Source organism: Panthera leo, chromosome B1, assembly GCF_018350215.1.
Source record: "Panthera leo isolate Ple1 chromosome B1, P.leo_Ple1_pat1.1, whole genome shotgun sequence".
Lineage (NCBI taxonomy): Eukaryota > Metazoa > Chordata > Mammalia > Carnivora > Felidae > Panthera > Panthera leo.
The window spans coordinates 42,974,135-42,992,292 of record NC_056682.1 but is presented as its reverse complement, the minus strand read 5'-3'; the positions used below and the strand labels follow the sequence as shown (position 1 = coordinate 42,992,292).

The following is an 18,158-nucleotide window of genomic DNA, read 5'->3' as shown; positions in this document are numbered from 1 at the left end:
AGCCCTGCATCCCAGGAATGAATCCCACTTGATCATGGTGAATAATTCTTTTTATATGCTGTTGAATTCGATTTGCTAGTATCTTATTGAGAATTTTTGCATCCATATTCATCAGGGATATTGGCCTGTAGTTCTCTTTTTTTACTGGGTCTCTGTCTGGTTTAGGAACCAAAGTAATACTGGCTTCATAGAATGAGTCTGGAAGTTTTCCTTCCCTTTCTATTTCTTGGAATAGCTTGAGAAGGATAGGTATTATCTCTGCTTTAAACATCTGGTAGAGATCCCCTGGGAAGCCATCTGGTCCTGGACTCTTATTTGTTGGGAGATTTTTGATAACAGATTCAATTTCTTCGCTGGTTATGGGTCTGTTCAAGCTTTCTATTTCCTCCTGATTGAGTTTTGGAAGAGTGTGGGTGTTTAGGAATTTGTCCATTTCTTCCAGGTTGTCCAATTTGTTGGCATATAATTTTTCATAGTATTCCCTGATAATTGTTTGTATCTCTGAGGGATTGGTTGTAATAATTCCATTTTCATTCATGATTTTATCTATTTGGGTCATCTCCCTTTTCTTTTTAGAAGCCTGGCTAGAGGTTTGTCAATTTTGTTTATTTTTTCAAAAAACCAACTCTTGGTTTCGTTGATCTGCTCTACGGTTTTTTTAGATTCTATATTGTTTATTTCTGCTCTGATCTTTATTATTTCTCTTCTTCTGCTGGGTTTAGGCTGCCTTTGCTGTTCTGCTTCTATTTCCTTTAGGTGTGCTGTTAGATTTTGTATTTGGGATTTTTCTTGTTTCTTGAGATAGGCCTGGATTGCAATGTATTTTCCTCTCAGGACTGCCTTCGCTGCATCCCAAAGCGTTTGGATTGTTGTATTTTCATTTTCGTTTGTTTCCATATAATTTTTAATTTCTTCTCTAATTGCCTGGTTGACCCACTCATTCTTTAGTAGGGTGTTCTTTAACCTCCATGCTTTTGGAGGTTTTCCAGACTTTTTCCTGTGGTTGATTTCAAGCTTCATACCATTGTGGTCTGAAAGTATGCATGGTATAATTTCAATTCTTGTAAACTTATGAAGGGCTGTTTTGTGACCCAGTATATGATCTATCTTGGAGAATGTTCCTGTGCACTCGAGAAGAAAGTATATTGTGTTGCTTTGGGATGCAGAGTTCTAAATGTATCTGTCAAGTCCATCTGATCCAATGTATCATTCAGGGCCCTTGTTTCTTTATTGACCGTGTGTCTAGATGATCTATCCATTTCTGTAAGTGGAGTGTTAAAGTCCCCTGCAATGACCACATTCTTATCAATAAGGTTGCTTATGTTTATGAGTAATTGTTTTATATATTTGGGGGCTCCTGTATTTGGCACATAGACATTTATAATTGTTAGCTCTTCCTGATGGATAGACCCTGTGATTATTAAATAATGCCCTTGTTCATCTCTTGTTACAGCCTTTAACTTAAAGTCTAGTTTGTCTGATAGAAGTATGGCTACTCCAGCTTTCTTTTGGCTTCCAGTAGCATGATAAATAGTTCTCCATCCCCTCACTCTCAATCTAAAGGTGTCCTCAGGTCTAAAATGAGTCTCTTGTAGACAGCAAATAGATGGGTCTTGTTTTTTTATCCATTCTGATACCCTATGTGTTTTGGTTGGTGCATTTAGTCCATTTACATTCAGTGTTATTATAGAAAGATATGGGTTTAGAGTCATTGTGATGTCTGTATGTTTTATGCTTGTAGTGATGTCTCTGGCACTTTGTCTCACAGGATCCCCCTTAGGATCTCTTGTAGGACTGGTTTAGTGGTCACAAATTCCTTCAGTTTTTGTTTGTTTGGGAAGACCTTTATCTCTCCTTCTATTCTAAATGACAGACTTGCTGGATAAAGGATTCTCGGCTGCATATTTTTTCTGTTTAGCACACTGAAGATACCGTGCCAATCCTTTCTGGCCTGCCAAGTTTCAAAAGAGAAATCAGTCACGAGTCTTATAGGTCTCCCTTTATATGTGAGGGCACGTTTATCCCTTGCTGCTTTCAGAATTTTCTCTTTATCCTTGTATTTTGCCAGTTTCACTATGATATGTCGTACAGAAGATCGATTCAAGTTACGTCTGAAGGGAGTTCTCTGTGCCTCTTGGATTTCAATGCCTTTTTCCTTCCCCAGTTCAGGAAAGTTCTCAGCTATTATTTCTTCAAGTACCCCTTCAGCACCTTTCCCTCTCTCTTCCTCCTCTGGGATACCAATTATGCGTATATTATTTCTTTTTAGTGTATCACTTAGTTCTCTAATTTTCCCCTCATACTCCTGGATTTTTTCATCTCTCTTTTTCTCAGCTTCCTCTTTTTCCATAACTTTATCTTCTAGTTCACCTATTCTCTCCTCTGCCTCTTCAAGCCGAGCCGTCGTGGTTTCCATTTTGTTTTGCATTTTGTTTAAAGCGTTTTTCAGCTCCTCGTGATTGTTCCTTAGTCCCTTCATCTCTGTAGCAAGAGATTCTCTGCTGTCCTCTATACTGTTTTCAAGCCCAGCGATTAATTTTATGACTATTATTCTAAATTCACTTTCTGTTATATTATTTAAATCCTTTTTGATCAGTTCATTAGCTTTTGTTATTTCCTGGAGATTCTTCTGAGGGGAATTCTGCCGTTTGGTCATTTTGGATAGTCCCTGGAGTGGTGAGGACCTGCAGGGCACTTCCCCTGTGCTGTGGTGTATAACTGGAGTTGGTGGGTGGGGCCGCAGTCCGACCTGATGTCTGCCCCCAGCCCACCACTGGGGCCACAGTCAGACTGGTGTGTGCCTTCTCTTCCCCTCTCCTAGGGGCGGGATTCACTGGGGGGTGGCGTGGCCGGTCTGGGCTACTTGCACACTGCCAGGCTTGTGGTGCTGGGGATCTGGCATATTAGCTGGGGTGGGTAGGCAAGGTGCACGGGAGCAGGAGGGGCAGGTTTAGCTCGCTTCTCCTTAGGTGATCCACTTCAGGAGGGGCCCTGTGGCAGCGGGAGGGAGTCAGATCCGCTGCCGGAGGTTTGGCTCCGCAGAAGCACAGAGTTGGGTGTTTGCACGGAGCCAGCAAGTTCCCTGGTAGGAACTGGTTCCCTTTGGGATTTTGGCTGGGGGATGGGCGAGGGAGATGGCACTGACGAGCGCCTTTGTTCCCCACCAAACTGAGCTCTGTCGTCCGGGGGCTCAGCAGCTCTCCCTCTCTTTGTCCTCCAGCCTTCCCGCTTTCTGAGCAGAGCTGTTAACTTATGACCTCCCAGACGCTAAGTCGCGCTTGCTGTCGGAACACAGTCCATCAGGCCCCTCCGCTTTTGCCAGCCAGACTCGGGGGCTCTGCTTGGCCGGCAGGCTGCCCCTACGCCCCGGCTCCCTCCCGCCAGTCCGTGGAGTGCGCGCTGCCTCGCCGCCCTTCCTACCCTCTTCCGTGGGCCTCTCATCTGTGCCTGGCTCTGGAGACTCTGTTCTGCTAAATCTGGCGGTTTTCTGGGTTATTTAGGCAGGTGTAGGTGGAATCTAAGTGATCAGCAGGACGCGCGGTGAGCCCAGCGTCCTCCTACGCCGCCATCTTCCTATATCTGCCCTGTTGGGAGATTTTTGATAGCTGATTCAATTTCTTCACTGGTTATGGGTCTGTTCAAGTTTTCTATTTCTTCCTGTTTGAGTTTTGGAAGTGTGTGGGTGCTTAGGAATTGGTCCATTTCTTCCAGGTTGTCCGGTTTGTTGGCATATACTTTTTCATAATATTCCTTGATAACTGCTTGTATTTCTGAGGGATTGGTTGTAATAATTCCATATTCATTCATGATTTTATCTATTTGGGTCATCTCCCTTTTCTTTTTGAGAAGCCTGGCTAGAGGTTTATCAATTTTGTTTATTTTTTCAAAACACCAACTCTTGGTTTCGTTGATCTGCTCTACAGTTTTTTTAGATTCTATATTGTTTATTTCTGCTCTGATCTGTATTATTTCTCTTCTTCTGCTGGGTTTAGGCTGCCTTTGCTGTTCTGCTTCTATTTCCTTTAGGTGTGCTGTTAGATTTTGTATTTGGGATTTTTCTTGTTTCTTGAGATAGGCCTGGATTGCAATGTATTTTCCTCTCAGGACTCCCCTTGCTGCATCCCAAAGCGTTTGGATTGTTGTGTTTTCATTTTCGTTTGTTTCCATATATTTTTTAATTTCTTCTCTAATTGCCTGGTTGACCCACTCATTCTTTAGTAGGGTGTTCTTTAACCTCCACGCTTTTGGAGGTTTTCCAGACTTTTTCCTGTGGTTGATTTCAAGCTTCATAGCATTGTGGTCTGAAAGTATGCATGGTATAATTTCAATTCTTGTAATCTTATGAAGGGCTGTTTTGTGACCCAGTATATGATCTATCTTGGAGAATGTTCCATGTGTACTCGAGAAGAAAGTATATTCTGTTGCTTTGGGATGCAGAGTTCTAAATATATCTGTCAAGTCCATCTGATCCAATGTATCATTCAGGGTCCTTGTTTCTTTATTGACCGTGTGTCTAGATGATCTATCCATTTCTGTAAGTGGAGTGTTAAAGTCCCCTGCAATGACCACATTCTTATCAATAAGGTTGCTTATGTTTGTGAGTAATTGTTTTATATATTTGGGGGCTCCTGTATTCGGCGCATAGACATTTATAATTGTTAGCTCTTCCTGATGGATAGACCCTGTGATTATTATATAATGCCCTTCTTCATCTCTTGTTACAGCCTTTAATTTAAAGTCGAGTTTGTGTGATATAAGTATGGCAACTCCAGCTTTCTTTTGACTTCCAGTGGCATGATAAATAGTTTTCCATCCCCTCACTCTCAATCTGAAGGTGTCCTCAGGTCTAAAATGAGTCTCTTGTAGACAGCAAATAGATGGGTCTTGTTTTTTTATCCATTCTGATACCCTATGTTATTTGGTTGGAGCATTTAGTCCATGTACATTCATGTTATTATTGAAAGATATGGGTTTAGAGACATTGTGTTATCTATAGTTTTCATGCTTGTAGTGATGTCTCTGGTATTTTGTGGTCCTTGCAACATTTCACTCACAGAGTCCCCGTTAGGATCTCTTGTAGGGCTGGTTTAGTGGCGATGAATTCCTTCAGTTTTTGTTTGTTTGGGAAAACCTTTATCTCTCTTTCTCTTCTGACAGACAGACTTGCTGAATAAAGGATTCTTTGCTGCATATTTTTTCTGTTCATCACATTGTAGATTTCCTGCCATTCCTTTCTGGCCTGCCAAGTTTCAGGAGATCGGTCTGCCACTAATCTTATGGATCTCCCTTTGTAGGTTAGAGCCTGTTTTTCCCTAGCTGCTTTCAGAATTTTCTCTTTATCCTTGTATTTTGCCAGTTTCACTATGGTATGTCGTGCAGAAGATTGCTTCAAGTTATGTCTGAAGGGAGTTCTCTGTGCCTCTTGGATTTCCATGCCTGTCTCCTTCCCCAGATCAGGGATGTTCTCAGCTATGATTTGTTCAAGTACACCTTCAGCCCCTATCTCTCTCTCTTCTTCTGGAATTCCTATGATATGGGTATTGTTCCATTTGATTACATCACTAGTTCTCTAATTCTCCCCTCATACTCCTGGATTTTTTATCTCTTTTTCTCAGCTTCCTCTTTTTCCATAATTTTATCTTCTAATTCACCTATTCTCTTCTCTGCCTCTTCAATCCATGCTATGGCCCCCTCCATTTTATTTTGAACCTCATTTCTATCATTTTTCAGCTCCTTATAACTATTTCTTCGTCCCTTGATATCTGTAGCAATAGATTCTCTACTTTCCTCTATACTTTTTTCAAGCCCAGCGATTAATTTTATGACTATTATTCTAAATTCTTGTTCAGTTATATTGCTTAAATAGTTTTTGATCAATTCATTAGCTGTCACTACTTCCTGAAGTTTCTTTTGAGGAGAGTTCTTCCATTTTGTCATTTCTGGTAGTCCCTGCAGTGGCTCCAAACTGCAGGGCACTTCTCCTGTGCTGTCCAGAGTAACTTGTGTTGGTGGGCGGGGCCACAGTCAGACCCGATGTCTGACCCCAGCCCACTGCTGGGGTCACAGTCAGATTGGTGTGTACCTTATCTTCCCTTCTCCCAGAGGCAGGACTCACTGTGGAGTGGTGTGGCCCCTGTCTGGGCTACTTGCACACTGCCAGGCTTGTGGTGCTGCTTCTATGGGATCTGGTGTATTAGCTGGGGTGGATCCGTAAGGTGTACAGGGGTGGAAAGGGTAGGCTTAGCTCGCTTTGCCATCGGTGGTCCCATGCAGGAGGGGACCTGCAGCCCCAGGAGGGAGGCCGACCCGGCAGAGGGATGGATCCACAGAAGCACAGTGTTGGGTGTATGAGGATTCATTTTCCTCTATGTGGATCCCCTGGTGGTTTCTTTTCTCAGAGCCTCTTTCCTGTGGGCAGCTCTCAACCACCATTTATGTCCTTCCTAACCTCTCTGGTGTGACTTATTCTCTATATTTATTTGTGGAGTTTATTCTGCCAGGCTTTGGATTGATCTCTGGTTTCTTAATGGGATGTGAGTGATATCTAGTTGTAAACATGGGATGGAGTGAGCTTAGGGTCCTCCTACTTTGCCATCTTCACAAACCTAAATTCCACTTATTTTTTTTTAAGTCACTGGGATCTCTAGTGATATTACTTCTTTTATGTCTCATATAATTTGTTATTTTATTTTCTCTTTTTTTTCTCAATCTCTCTAACTTGGGCTTTATCAAATTAATTGATTTTTAAGGCTATATTTTAATTTTATTGACTCTTTATCATCACTTGTCTAATTTCTTTTCTTAACTTTATGCATACTTTGGGGTAAACTAGATTTTTTTGTTTTATTTTAATTTATTTTGAGAAAGACTGAGAGAGAGAGGAAATGTGAGCAGAGGAGGGGTGCAGAGAGAAAGGGACAGAGAGAATTCACAGGCTCTGTGATCATAGCAATGTGAGGCTGAATCTCACCACCATGAGATCATGACCTGAACTGAAATCAAGAGTCGGTTGCTAAACTGACTGAGCCATCCAGGTGCCCCTCCCCTAGATTTTTAATGTGAAAACTCAGATATTTTATTTGAAACTTTTTTTCTTTTTGTGTAAGCCCTTTAAAGCTGTACATTTCAGTCTAACCACAGCTTCTATTGCATATCATACATGTTGATATTTTGTGTTTCTTTTTCATTTAGTTAAAATATTTTAATTTTCTTTGTAATTCCTTTTGTCTAGCAGATTGTTTTAGAAGTATTTCAGTTGATTTTCAAATATTCGTGGATCATCTAGATGCCTTTTTATTATTTATTTCTGATTTAATATTTATTGTTTTTGGATGTACATATTTTGAAATTTATTGAGACTTATTTAATGATAGTAATTATTTTTATCTTTTGTTTTCCATTTTTGCTTGATTATCTCTATGCTGTACAAACTTCACAGTAAGAAAATGCGTTGAAGTGTTGTATTTGTTTTTAGTTACTAATTGAAGTGCCTCTAATAATTTCCTCAATGTTATATTAGAAGACAGATTTTATTAACTTTGTTTCTAATGAGTGTTGCTTCTTCTAAAAAATGCAAATATTGAACACATGTTTTGCTTATGGATTAAGCAAAAGATGATCTATTCTAGTACCATCCACCTCAATGTAATGAGAACATTGCATCCTGCTGTCAATGCTTTGCAATATTGTGGTAAGAAAATGAATGTTTGAAATGTCATTAAAACAGCAATATGCTGATTGATATCTGTATTTATTGGGATGGAATTTGTTTTTAGATTTAAATGTAAGTTCAGAAACCCCGAAGTAATAACAGCTTAAATCAAGGATAAGTTATTTTTATTTTGGGAAATTAGAATTCTATTAATTGCATGACATTTCACAGTATAATTTTACATTGATTTCTACACAGTGACTTTCATATCCAGGATCATCTCATAGTTCATAATGGAAGCTTTGACTACATTAGTTAACCAAAATTATAGTCACCAATAGAATAAAAACCTGGCTGTCAACACTACTTTCTATAATTTAAATTTATGGTTTTGTTTTAGGTCAATTATCTGACCTTTATATAGATGTTATCCTAACTTTACAAAAGGCTAAGAAATGTAGACACTCACAAGGAAGCCTTGTATTTGACTGAAAACCAGAAGCTCAATTATCAAGGAAAAATGAGAGAATGGAGAATGAGAACATCCAGCAAGTGTTTGCTAAGACTCAAGCTTCAAATTAATTGTCTAGTTGGATATAATTATGACTGATATTTTCTTTCTAATGACAACACTCATTTATACCCAGAAGTGTATCCCTTATAAACGAGTTCACACATAGTAAACACATCTTACATTGCCTAGTTTTTAGTAATGTTCTATCATTTCTCCTTTTGGTTTTTGGTATTTAGATAGAAATCATCTGAATTTTTGGCAATGTAATAATAAATCAATTATTTGTGGTTATTCTAATGGTAGAGTATGTTCAATAGGGTGTGACCTCCAAAAAATTTAAAAACCCTAATTTTTTCATGATCCTCATGTAAATAATATTTCCCTGTGATAGTCCAAAGGACTAGGGTTTGAGTCTATTGTTGTAAAATCCAATAAGTTCATATTAGCTATATCTGTCATCAAATTATAAATCTTTATGAATATAACTTTGTCATGTATTAATACTATTCAGAATAATAAAAGTCACAATGCAACATCAACAAAAGAATGTACTATTTATAACAGATAGTTTATTCCATGGACTCATTTATTTAAAAAAATATATGTATATGTATATATATATATATATATATATATATATATATATATATATGTGCTAGAGAACAAAATAGTTGGAATGCCTTTTCTCCTGGAGCTAAAAAACTAGTAGGGGAAGATAATGAGTAAATAATTAAATAAATAATAGTTTGGTTGTTGATAAATATTAAAGAATAATAAGTGTCACTAAAAGAATAAAGATGTAAGGGGATGGTATTTTAGATGTGGGTTTAGAAATGTTATCTCTGAGTAAAAAGTTGGTATTGGACTCTTGAGTTTAGGTGATATATTAGGGCTGTAGGCACCAATATCTGAGCTGTCAGGTATAGGTGTTATTCAAAATATGTACTTCAGGATTACCTATGAATAAATATAGATAAAGAAGTGAAAAACTCAAAATATTTTGTTAATACAGGATATTATAATATTTAGGGACCATGAAAGGAAAAGGAAGCAACAAATGAAATAGAGTACTTTGTGAGGTAGGAAATGTAAGAGAAAACAATGTCATGAGTGAGTGTAATATAAGAACCAATAAAATTCCATCATTTATTGCTAACTAAATATTTAATATAAATTCTTGCACAATTGACTTCCCTTGTACAGAAAATAAAATTTTGACACTAACAAAATTGAGCATTTTGACTGTTGTGGAATACTATTAAATAGCTTTATTCCAAGTCTAGGCAATTTATGAAGTAATACTTAACATAAAAATTTGAAGTTTGACATATGTTTAGTCATTCCAGTGGTGTGAAGATCTTTAGTAACTGCAGCATGGAGGATTTTGCAAATTTTATTTCAAAGCCAAAGTCCCAATGTCTTCAAAATCAGCCACGCTTAGACCCATCATACAAATCTGTGGTTTGTGGTAATGGACAAGTGGAACAAGGAGAACAGTGTGACTGTGGGAGTGCAGAGGTTAGTACTACTTTGGAAGATATGCGTGAAAAATTATAAATAAATTTTTATACTGCCATTTTCCCTAGGGAATCAAAATCACTTTTCTGAAAAAAAGTTTAAAAGGCATATAGAAATTTTAATAAACTGATAAGTGCACTTATATATCAGTATATGCATTCAGTGGTTCATAGATTATCCTTACAGATGATTTTCAAGATCATTAATTCTGTAACTATGTTGACCTAGGTTTTTCACTTTCCCTCTTGAGTGTGTTCTTCCCTAGTATAGAAATACCTCAGAGCTTTGTGGGTTTTGTTCCAGACAACCAGAACAAAGTGAATATCACAATAAAGTAAATAAAATGATTCTTTTCGTTTCCCAGTACATACAATTATATGCTTATATTATCTTATAGTCTACTAAGTGTGAAATAGAATTATGTCTGAAAAAACAAGGTACGTATCTTAAAAATACCTTATCACTGAAGAATGCTTTCAGCAAGTCATAATCTCGCCTTAATGCTGATGGCTGCTGACTGATCAAGGTGGTGGTTGTTGAAGGTTGGAGTGTCTGTGGCAGTTTCTAAAATAAGATGGCAACGAACCTGCCTGCATTGATTGGCTCTTTTATGAATAGTTTCTCTGTAAGCATATGGTGGTGTTTGAAAGCATTTTACCCCCAGTAGAACTTCTTTCATATTGGGGTCAATCATCTCAAACTTTGCTGCTGTTTAATCAACTAAAATTATATAATCTAAATCTTTGATTGTCATTTTAATAATCTTCACAGCATCTTCAGTGGGAATAAATTCCATCTCAAGAAACCACTTTCTTTGCTTAGCCATTAGAAGGAACTCCTCATCTGTCGAAGTTTTATCGTGAGATTTCAGTGATTCAGTCACATCTTCAGGCTTCATTGCCAATTATAGTTTTCTTTCTATTTCCATCACATGTGTAATTACTTCCTACACTGAAACCTTGACCCCCTCAAAGCTATTCATGAAAATTGGAATCAACTTGTTCCAAACTCCTGTTAATGTTGGTATTTTGACCTTTTCCCATAAATCATGAATGCTTTTTATGGCATCTAGTATAGTGAGTCCTTTCCAGAAAGTTTTCAACTTACTTTGGTCAGGTCTGTTAGAAAAATCACTATCTATCGCAATTATAGACTTTGATCAATGGGCTAGAAAATGGATGTTGTGTTAGTAATCATAAAACAACATTAATCTCCTTGTACCTCCCCATCAGAACTCTTGGGTCACCAGGAATATTGTCAATGAGCAGTGGTATTTTGAAAGGATTCTTTTTTTCTGAGCTGTGTTTCTCAACAGTGGTCTTAAAATATTAACTAAGCCATGTTGTAAACAGATGTGCTGTCATCCAGACTTTGTTGTTCCATTTATCGGGTACAGGCAGAGTAGATTTAGCATAATTTTTAAGAGCCCTAGAATTTTTGAAATGGTAAATGAGTATTGCCTTCAGCTAAATGTCATAGCTGCATTAGCCCCCAACAAGAGTCACCCTGTCCTTTGAAGCTTTGAAGCCAGATATTACTTTCTCCTCCCTATCTATGAAAATGACATCTTTCAATGGAAGGCTATTTTGTCTACATTGAAAATTTGTTGTTTAGTGTAGCCACCGTCATTAATTATCTTAGCTACATCTAAATAACTTGCTACAGCTTCTACATCACCACTTGTTACTTAACTTTGCACTTTTATGTGATGGATACAGATTCTTTCCTTAAACCTCATGAACCAACCTCTGCTAGCTTCAGACTTTTCTGCAGCCTCCTTATCTCTCTCAGCCTTCATAAAATTGAAGAGAATTAGGGCCTTCCTGTGGGTGAGACATTGGCTTAAGGGAATGTTATGGTTGGTTTGATCTTCTATCCAGACAACTAAAACTTTCTCTATATTAGCAATAATGTCATTTTGCTTTCTTACCATCCATGCATTCATTGTTTTTTAATTTCCTTCAAGAATTTTTCTTTTGCATTCACTACTTGGCTAACTTTTTGGTGTAAGAGGCCTAGCTTTGGCCTCTCTCAGCTTTCAACATGCCTTCCTCCCTAGGCTTAATGCTTTCTAGCTTTTGATTTAAAGTGAGAAACATTTGACTATTCCTTTCATTTGAATTAGGCCAATTAATAATCCTGTAATTTCAATGTTGTTGTGTCTCAGGGAATAGGGATGCCTGAAAAGAAGGAGCGAGGGGAGCAGTTCATCAGTGGAACAGTCAAAACATAATTAAGTTTATTGTCTCATATGGACAATGGTTCATGACACTCTCCAAAATCACAATAGTAACATCAAATGCCACTGAAAACAGATCTCCATAACAAATATAATAATGAAAGAATTACCAAAATGTGACACAGAGACTGTTGGAAAAATGATGCTGGTAGATTTGCTCAATTTAAGGTTGCCACCTTCAATTTGTAAAAACAAATAAACAAACAAAAGTGATGTTTGCAAAGTACAATGAAATGAAGCATGATAAAATAAGGTAATGCCCACATTTCTTCCAAGCTTAATATCTGCTGGCATTCAGGAAAATAGATACAAAGTTTTCACAATTCAACAGAAAATGAGGCATGCTTGTGGCTTTGAATATTTTAATGCAGGTCAATATTTAAGTAAAAAAATGTTTGGATCATTCACAATCAACAAATGCATGTTCTCCAACCCACAAAAATCTTAGATAAAGCTGCTTGATTGGAGGGAGGTGGGAAGACTAGAGATAAAAGGAATGCACTAAGAGAGAGACAGAGAGAGAGAGAGATTGTGAGACTCATAATGGGTGTATGGATGTGAGGAAATCAATACATGAAAGGAGTTCAGTGTTCCCTACAGCAATAGCTGAGGTCATGAATGTGTACTGTCCCCAATATGAAAGTGAACTTTTATTTTTTATTTATTTATTTATTTATTTTTATTTTTTATTTTTTTTCAATATATGAAATTTATTGTCAAATTTGTTTCCATACAACACCCAGTGATCATCCCAAAAGGTGCCTTCCTCAATACCCATCACCCACCCTCCCCTCCCTCCCACCCCCCATCAACCCTCAGTTTGTTCTCAGTTTTTAACAGTCTCTTGTGCTTTGCCTCTCTCCCACTCTAACCTTTTTTTTTCCTTCCCCTCCCCCATGGGTTTCTGTTAAGTTTCTCAGGATCCACATAAGAGTGAAACCATATGGTATCTGTCTTTCTCTGTATGGCTTATTTCACTTAGCATCACACTCTCCAATTCCATCCACGTTGCTACAAAAGGCCATATTTCATTCTTTCTCATTGCCACGTAGTATTCCATTGTGTATATAAACCACAATTTCTTTATCCATTCATCAGTTGATGGACATTTAGGCTCTTTCCATAATTTGGTTATTGTCGAGAGTGCTGCTATAAACATTGGGGTACAAGTGCCCCTATGCATCAGTACTCCTGTATCCCTTGGGTAAATTCCTAGCAGTGCTATTGCTGGGTCATAGGGTAGGTCTATTTTTAATTTTCTGAGGAACCTCCACACTGCTTTCCAGAGCGGCTGCACCAATTTGCATTCCCACCAACAGTGCAAGAGGGTTCCCATTTCTCCACATCCTCTCCAGCATCTATAGTCTCCGATTTGTTCATTTTGGCTGAAAGTGAACTTTTAGATACGTAGTTGGATGACGTGCTTTTAAGAAATTATTTTCCAGTACCCACTTGTGTTTTTCTTGTTTGGGTCTAAATGGAAACACTTTGAAAATTTTTAGTAAAAATTGACAACTGTGTATCTTAGTTCTATTAATTATAATATAATTGAGCCAGTTCCTGTGATATAACTTTACTCTCTGGAATCCTGTATGGGTAACAATAACAATAACATTGATTAGGCAGAATAGTTCTGGAAAATAGTTCAAATTTAGTTTGCCCTAATAAGTATTTGGCTATAACTCATATTAAGACTACTGAAATCCATGACTTATTTTTGTGTAACTTATTGAAATTTTTGCCCAATTAACCCTATTCCAAATCCCTGACAATTTAAAAAGTGTGTGTGTGTGTGTGTGTGTGTGTGTGTGTGTGTGTGTAAACATTGTCTCTCCAATCTTCTCTATTCTTATCTGTTGCTTTAAGTGTAATAATAGAATTTTTATAAACAAAATCACATGGATGAATCATAACATTAATCAAAGCATAATAAGATATGGATGAATCATAATTTCAGTCATATTTAGAAATATTATTTTCTAACTCTTTGCCTTTAGAGAATAAAAGTAAGTTAAACTTTGAACATCCCATAAAAGTTATAGACTTATTAAAACACAATAGATTCATAAAGGCTGATTAGGAACTAGTCACTATAATGAAACTGATAAATCATAGTTTCCTTTTATTTTATGTCTTGTATTTAACTATCTGTTTGTCTACAAAAGCCAGAGAGCTTGATGTTTTGGCTTTGGTAGACTCAGAGTTTCAGAAAAATCCTACTACAGTATAGTCAAACCTACTCTAGGGATAGAAAGAGTATACAGAATAGCAGAGTAGTAACCAATAAATATGTGTTAAGTGAATAAATAAGTGGCTCTATTTTTTTTTATGCTTGCCAACATGTAATTTAAGCACCTATCTGTATATTAGATAATATTCTGTCACCATTAAAATATCTATCTAGTGTGAGTAAAAGTTGGAAGGTACTTCAGAGCATTTGATTTTCCTTTCAGGATTGTGCTGCTAACTTAAACTCATGTTGTGATCATACCACATGTACATTAATAGTTGGTTCAACTTGTGATATGGGTGAATGCTGTAAAAATTGTCAAGTAAGGTCCTTTTAAATTTTTCTGAACAAAGTCATCTTTTTTATTCTATTCGTATGTTCACATTCTGCTTTATTCAATATTATTTACTTCATTCCATCAGTATTTGGCAAAAGGAGAAATATGTAGACCTTCCTCTGATGAATGTGATCTCCCTGAATATTGCAATGGATCATCTGCAACATGTCAAGATAACTTTTTTATTCAGAATGGGCATCCATGTGGAGAGAATCAATGGCTTTGTCTGAATGGAAGTTGTATAAGTGGGATAAAACAGTGTGTGGATTTATTTGGTGAAGGTATTTATTATAATTTTATTTCTCTTATATGTGTTCTTCTGGAAACCAAAAAGAAGTAGATGTTGATACATAATTGTGATTTAAAAAATAATGTAAGGGCCTCCTGGGTGGCTCAGTTGGTTAAGTGTCCGACTTTGGTTCAGGTCATGATCTCACAGTTTGTGAGTTCGAGCCCAGCATTGCGCTCTGTGCTGACAGCTCGGAGCCTGGAGCTGGCTTCAGATTCTGTGTCTCCCTCTTCCTGCTCCTCCCCCACTCACACTCTGTCTCTTTCAAAAATAAACATTAAAAATTTTTTTAAAAATAATGCGATTTTTAGTATACACACACACACATATATCTTAAAAGGATTATAGAAAAAAGTTAAGGAATGCTGTAAAAAATATCAGACAAGTTGTCTGGAATTAAAGGTATGAATTATTTCCACAAAATAATAAAGGAAAAGATTCAAAGTCTATGGGCTCTTCATTTGAGAAGGAAAAAAGCAGACTGAATATAAGTTACACTTCCCTCTCTCACTCCATATCCATAGTTTTGTTAGTAAATACAAAATACAAGCCAGATACACACATTCACACCTGGGCACTACAAGGATAGTTTATGAAAATCACAAAAAGGAGTAATGAGGATCCAGTAACTATCAAATAATTGAAAGATGATGTGCACTGAGTACACATGGTACTAAATATACATGGAATCATTTGCTGAAGAAGATGGAGACAGCAGCAATGGCAGCAGCATTTTATGTCTATATCAGAAGTAAAAGAGTGATTGACAGAGGAAATATTTAGGATATTCATATAAATAGCCAAGTGGCTCAACCTTTTCTCAACTGTAATGGGTAATTGCCTACTTTAATTTCTGTGTAAAAAGGAGTTGCAAAGTAATGATCAACTCCAAAAATGGACATACAATGACATAGAATGACTATTGGTTTGAAGAAAGGCAAAACAAAGATATAAGGAAAGAAACATAGAATGGTAAAGTGCTCTCCCCAGGAACTGGGTGATTTGAACCACAAAGGAAATTTTGAAGAAAGATATCTCTATCTCTCCATCTCTCTGTCTCCTCTCTCTCTCTCTCTCTCTCTCTCTCTCTCTTTCTATCATCTCTCTCTCTATATATATATATCTATCATCTATCAATTATCTCTCTATCATCTATCTATCTATCATCTATCTATTTACTATCACTGATCTCTACCTATCTCTTATCACTCTCTATCTGTATCATGTCTTCCTTATCATCCATATCATCTATTTATTTATCTCTATCTACCTACCTATATATGCATACAGATAAATAAAGAAAGAGAAAGGGAGAAATAGGAAAGAAAATCTTGATCTGAAAGGAATACTGGTTAAAATGTAAAAATAAGCATATTGGTTAGATCATTGAAAAAGTAGAACTTCTGTTTCAGCTGGCAGGTAAAATTGTGAATTTCACCCAATGTTAAATACATAGATTAAAAAAAAAAGTATGTGAAAGCACACATTTGAACTCATATAATTTGCTTTCCAAATCTATTTCTGTAAGGGCTGATTGTGAATGATGTTAAAAGCAAAAAGGGAGGGGCGCCTGGGTGGCTCAGTCGGTTAAGGGGCCGACTTCGGCTCAGGTCATGATCTTGCAGTCCGTGAGTTCGAGCCCCGCGTGGGGCTCTGTGCTGACAGCTCAGAGCCTGGAGCCTGTTTCAGATTCTGTGTCTCCCTCTCTCTGACCTTCCCCTGTTCATGCTCTGTCTCTCCCTGTCTCAAAAATAAATGAATGTTAAAAAATAAAAATAAAAAAAAATAAAAACAAAAAGGGAAACTAAATGAGGAGACAGAAGAATTAAGCAAGAAGAAATCATCATCATAGAAATTAGCAAAATTCATTGTTGGCTAAAAAACACATCTTTTAAAAACATATTTTAAAATATAAAGAATAATATGAAATGAAAGTTATTAGTATGTCAAAAATGTAAGTTGACCCCTAGAAGAATAAAAATGGAAAAAAAAATAGTTTCACCAGGAAAAAAAAAAAAAAAACAAACTGAAACAAAACTCAATCATTCCAATAAAATGCAGCACAAAAGAGAAATTAAAAATTAGCATTAGTCAAGTATTCATTTTATAATCCAAGCTACAAGAATAATAATAAAATAATTTGAAAATAAAAGCTTATAAAGGAGGGGTGCCTGGGTGGCTCAGTAGGTTAAGCATCTGACTTTGGCTCAGGTCATGATCTCATAGTCCGTGAGTTTGAGCCCTGCATCAGGCTCTGTGCTGACATCTCAGAGCCTGGAGCCTGCTTCAGATTCTGTGTCTCCCTCTCTTTACCCCTCCCCTGCTCACACCCTGTGTCTGTCTCTCAATAATGAATAAACATTAAAAAAAATTTTTTTAAAGAAATGATTACTCACATGAAAGATGCTCAACATTGTTTGTCATTAAGGAAATTTAAATTAAATTAAATTAAATTAAAACAAGATACTTCTCCACATTTACTAAAATAGCCATAATTAAAAGACAATAGGAATTGTTGGGAGAATATGGCAAATCTGAATTCTTATGCACATGCTCGTGGGAATATAAAATGGTACAGATACTTTAGAAAGCAGTTTGGAAGTTCCTTAAAATTTTGAACCTAGCAGTTTAACCCCTGTTATATGCCTAAGGAAACTTAAAACATATGTCCCCACAAACCTTGTATACAAATGTTCACAATACCATTATTCATAATAACCAAAATGTAGAAACAACCCAAATGTCCATCAACTGATGAACTAGTAAATAAAATGCAGGATATTATTTAGTCAATAAAAATTAAAGAAGTGATGATATTTGGTATTTACCAATAAATTTTGAATAAATTTTGAAAACTTTATGCTAACCTAAGAAAGCCAGAAACAAAATACCACAGATTCTATGATTCCATTTATAGTAAGCATACAGAATAGGCAAATATTTAAGACAGAAGATAAATTAATAGTTGCCTAAGGTTAGAGGAGGGAGGCAGAGGATGAATGTATGAATGTAATTGTGTGTGTGTGTGTGTGTGTATTGTTTGACATATATCCAATTTAATATTACAGCATATTGATGACCACCTTTACTGTCACAACTTAATACTCCTGAATGCACTGCAATATGATATCTGCTAAAAATCGTGTGTTTTGTTGCTTCGTTGGTTGTTTTTAAACTTAAAAGTGTGAATGTTTCTCGATTTCCTCCTCTGTTCTCTTGGTCATTTTTCTCTACTTGTGCCAGTCTTATGCTATCTTAATTTCTCTCCATTTATATCTCAGAGACAAGTTTCGTCTTCTTCCTTTTGTATCTTCTTCATATGTGTTGGCTTGGCTTTCTTCCATATGAACTTAAGAACCAGATTAATAAATTAAATCATG

General features: G+C 36.6%; 1 protein-coding gene across 6 annotated transcripts in view; it reads left to right on the top strand.

Moving 5' to 3' along the window:
- The window catches only part of ADAM2 (ADAM metallopeptidase domain 2), a 131,506-nt gene that overhangs the window by 70,348 nt on the left and 43,000 nt on the right, over positions 1-18,158 (top strand). For all 6 annotated transcript variants that reach the window (XR_006201591.1, XM_042934774.1, XM_042934775.1 and 3 more), the window contains 3 exons: positions 9,503-9,683; positions 14,376-14,474; positions 14,575-14,770. Coding sequence is in view for 5 of the 6 variants with exons in the window: in XM_042934774.1 (XP_042790708.1) it covers positions 9,503-9,683; positions 14,376-14,474; positions 14,575-14,770 (476 nt within the window). In the remaining variant the exon portion in view is untranslated. The remainder of the gene's footprint in view (positions 1-9,502; positions 9,684-14,375; positions 14,475-14,574; positions 14,771-18,158) is intronic.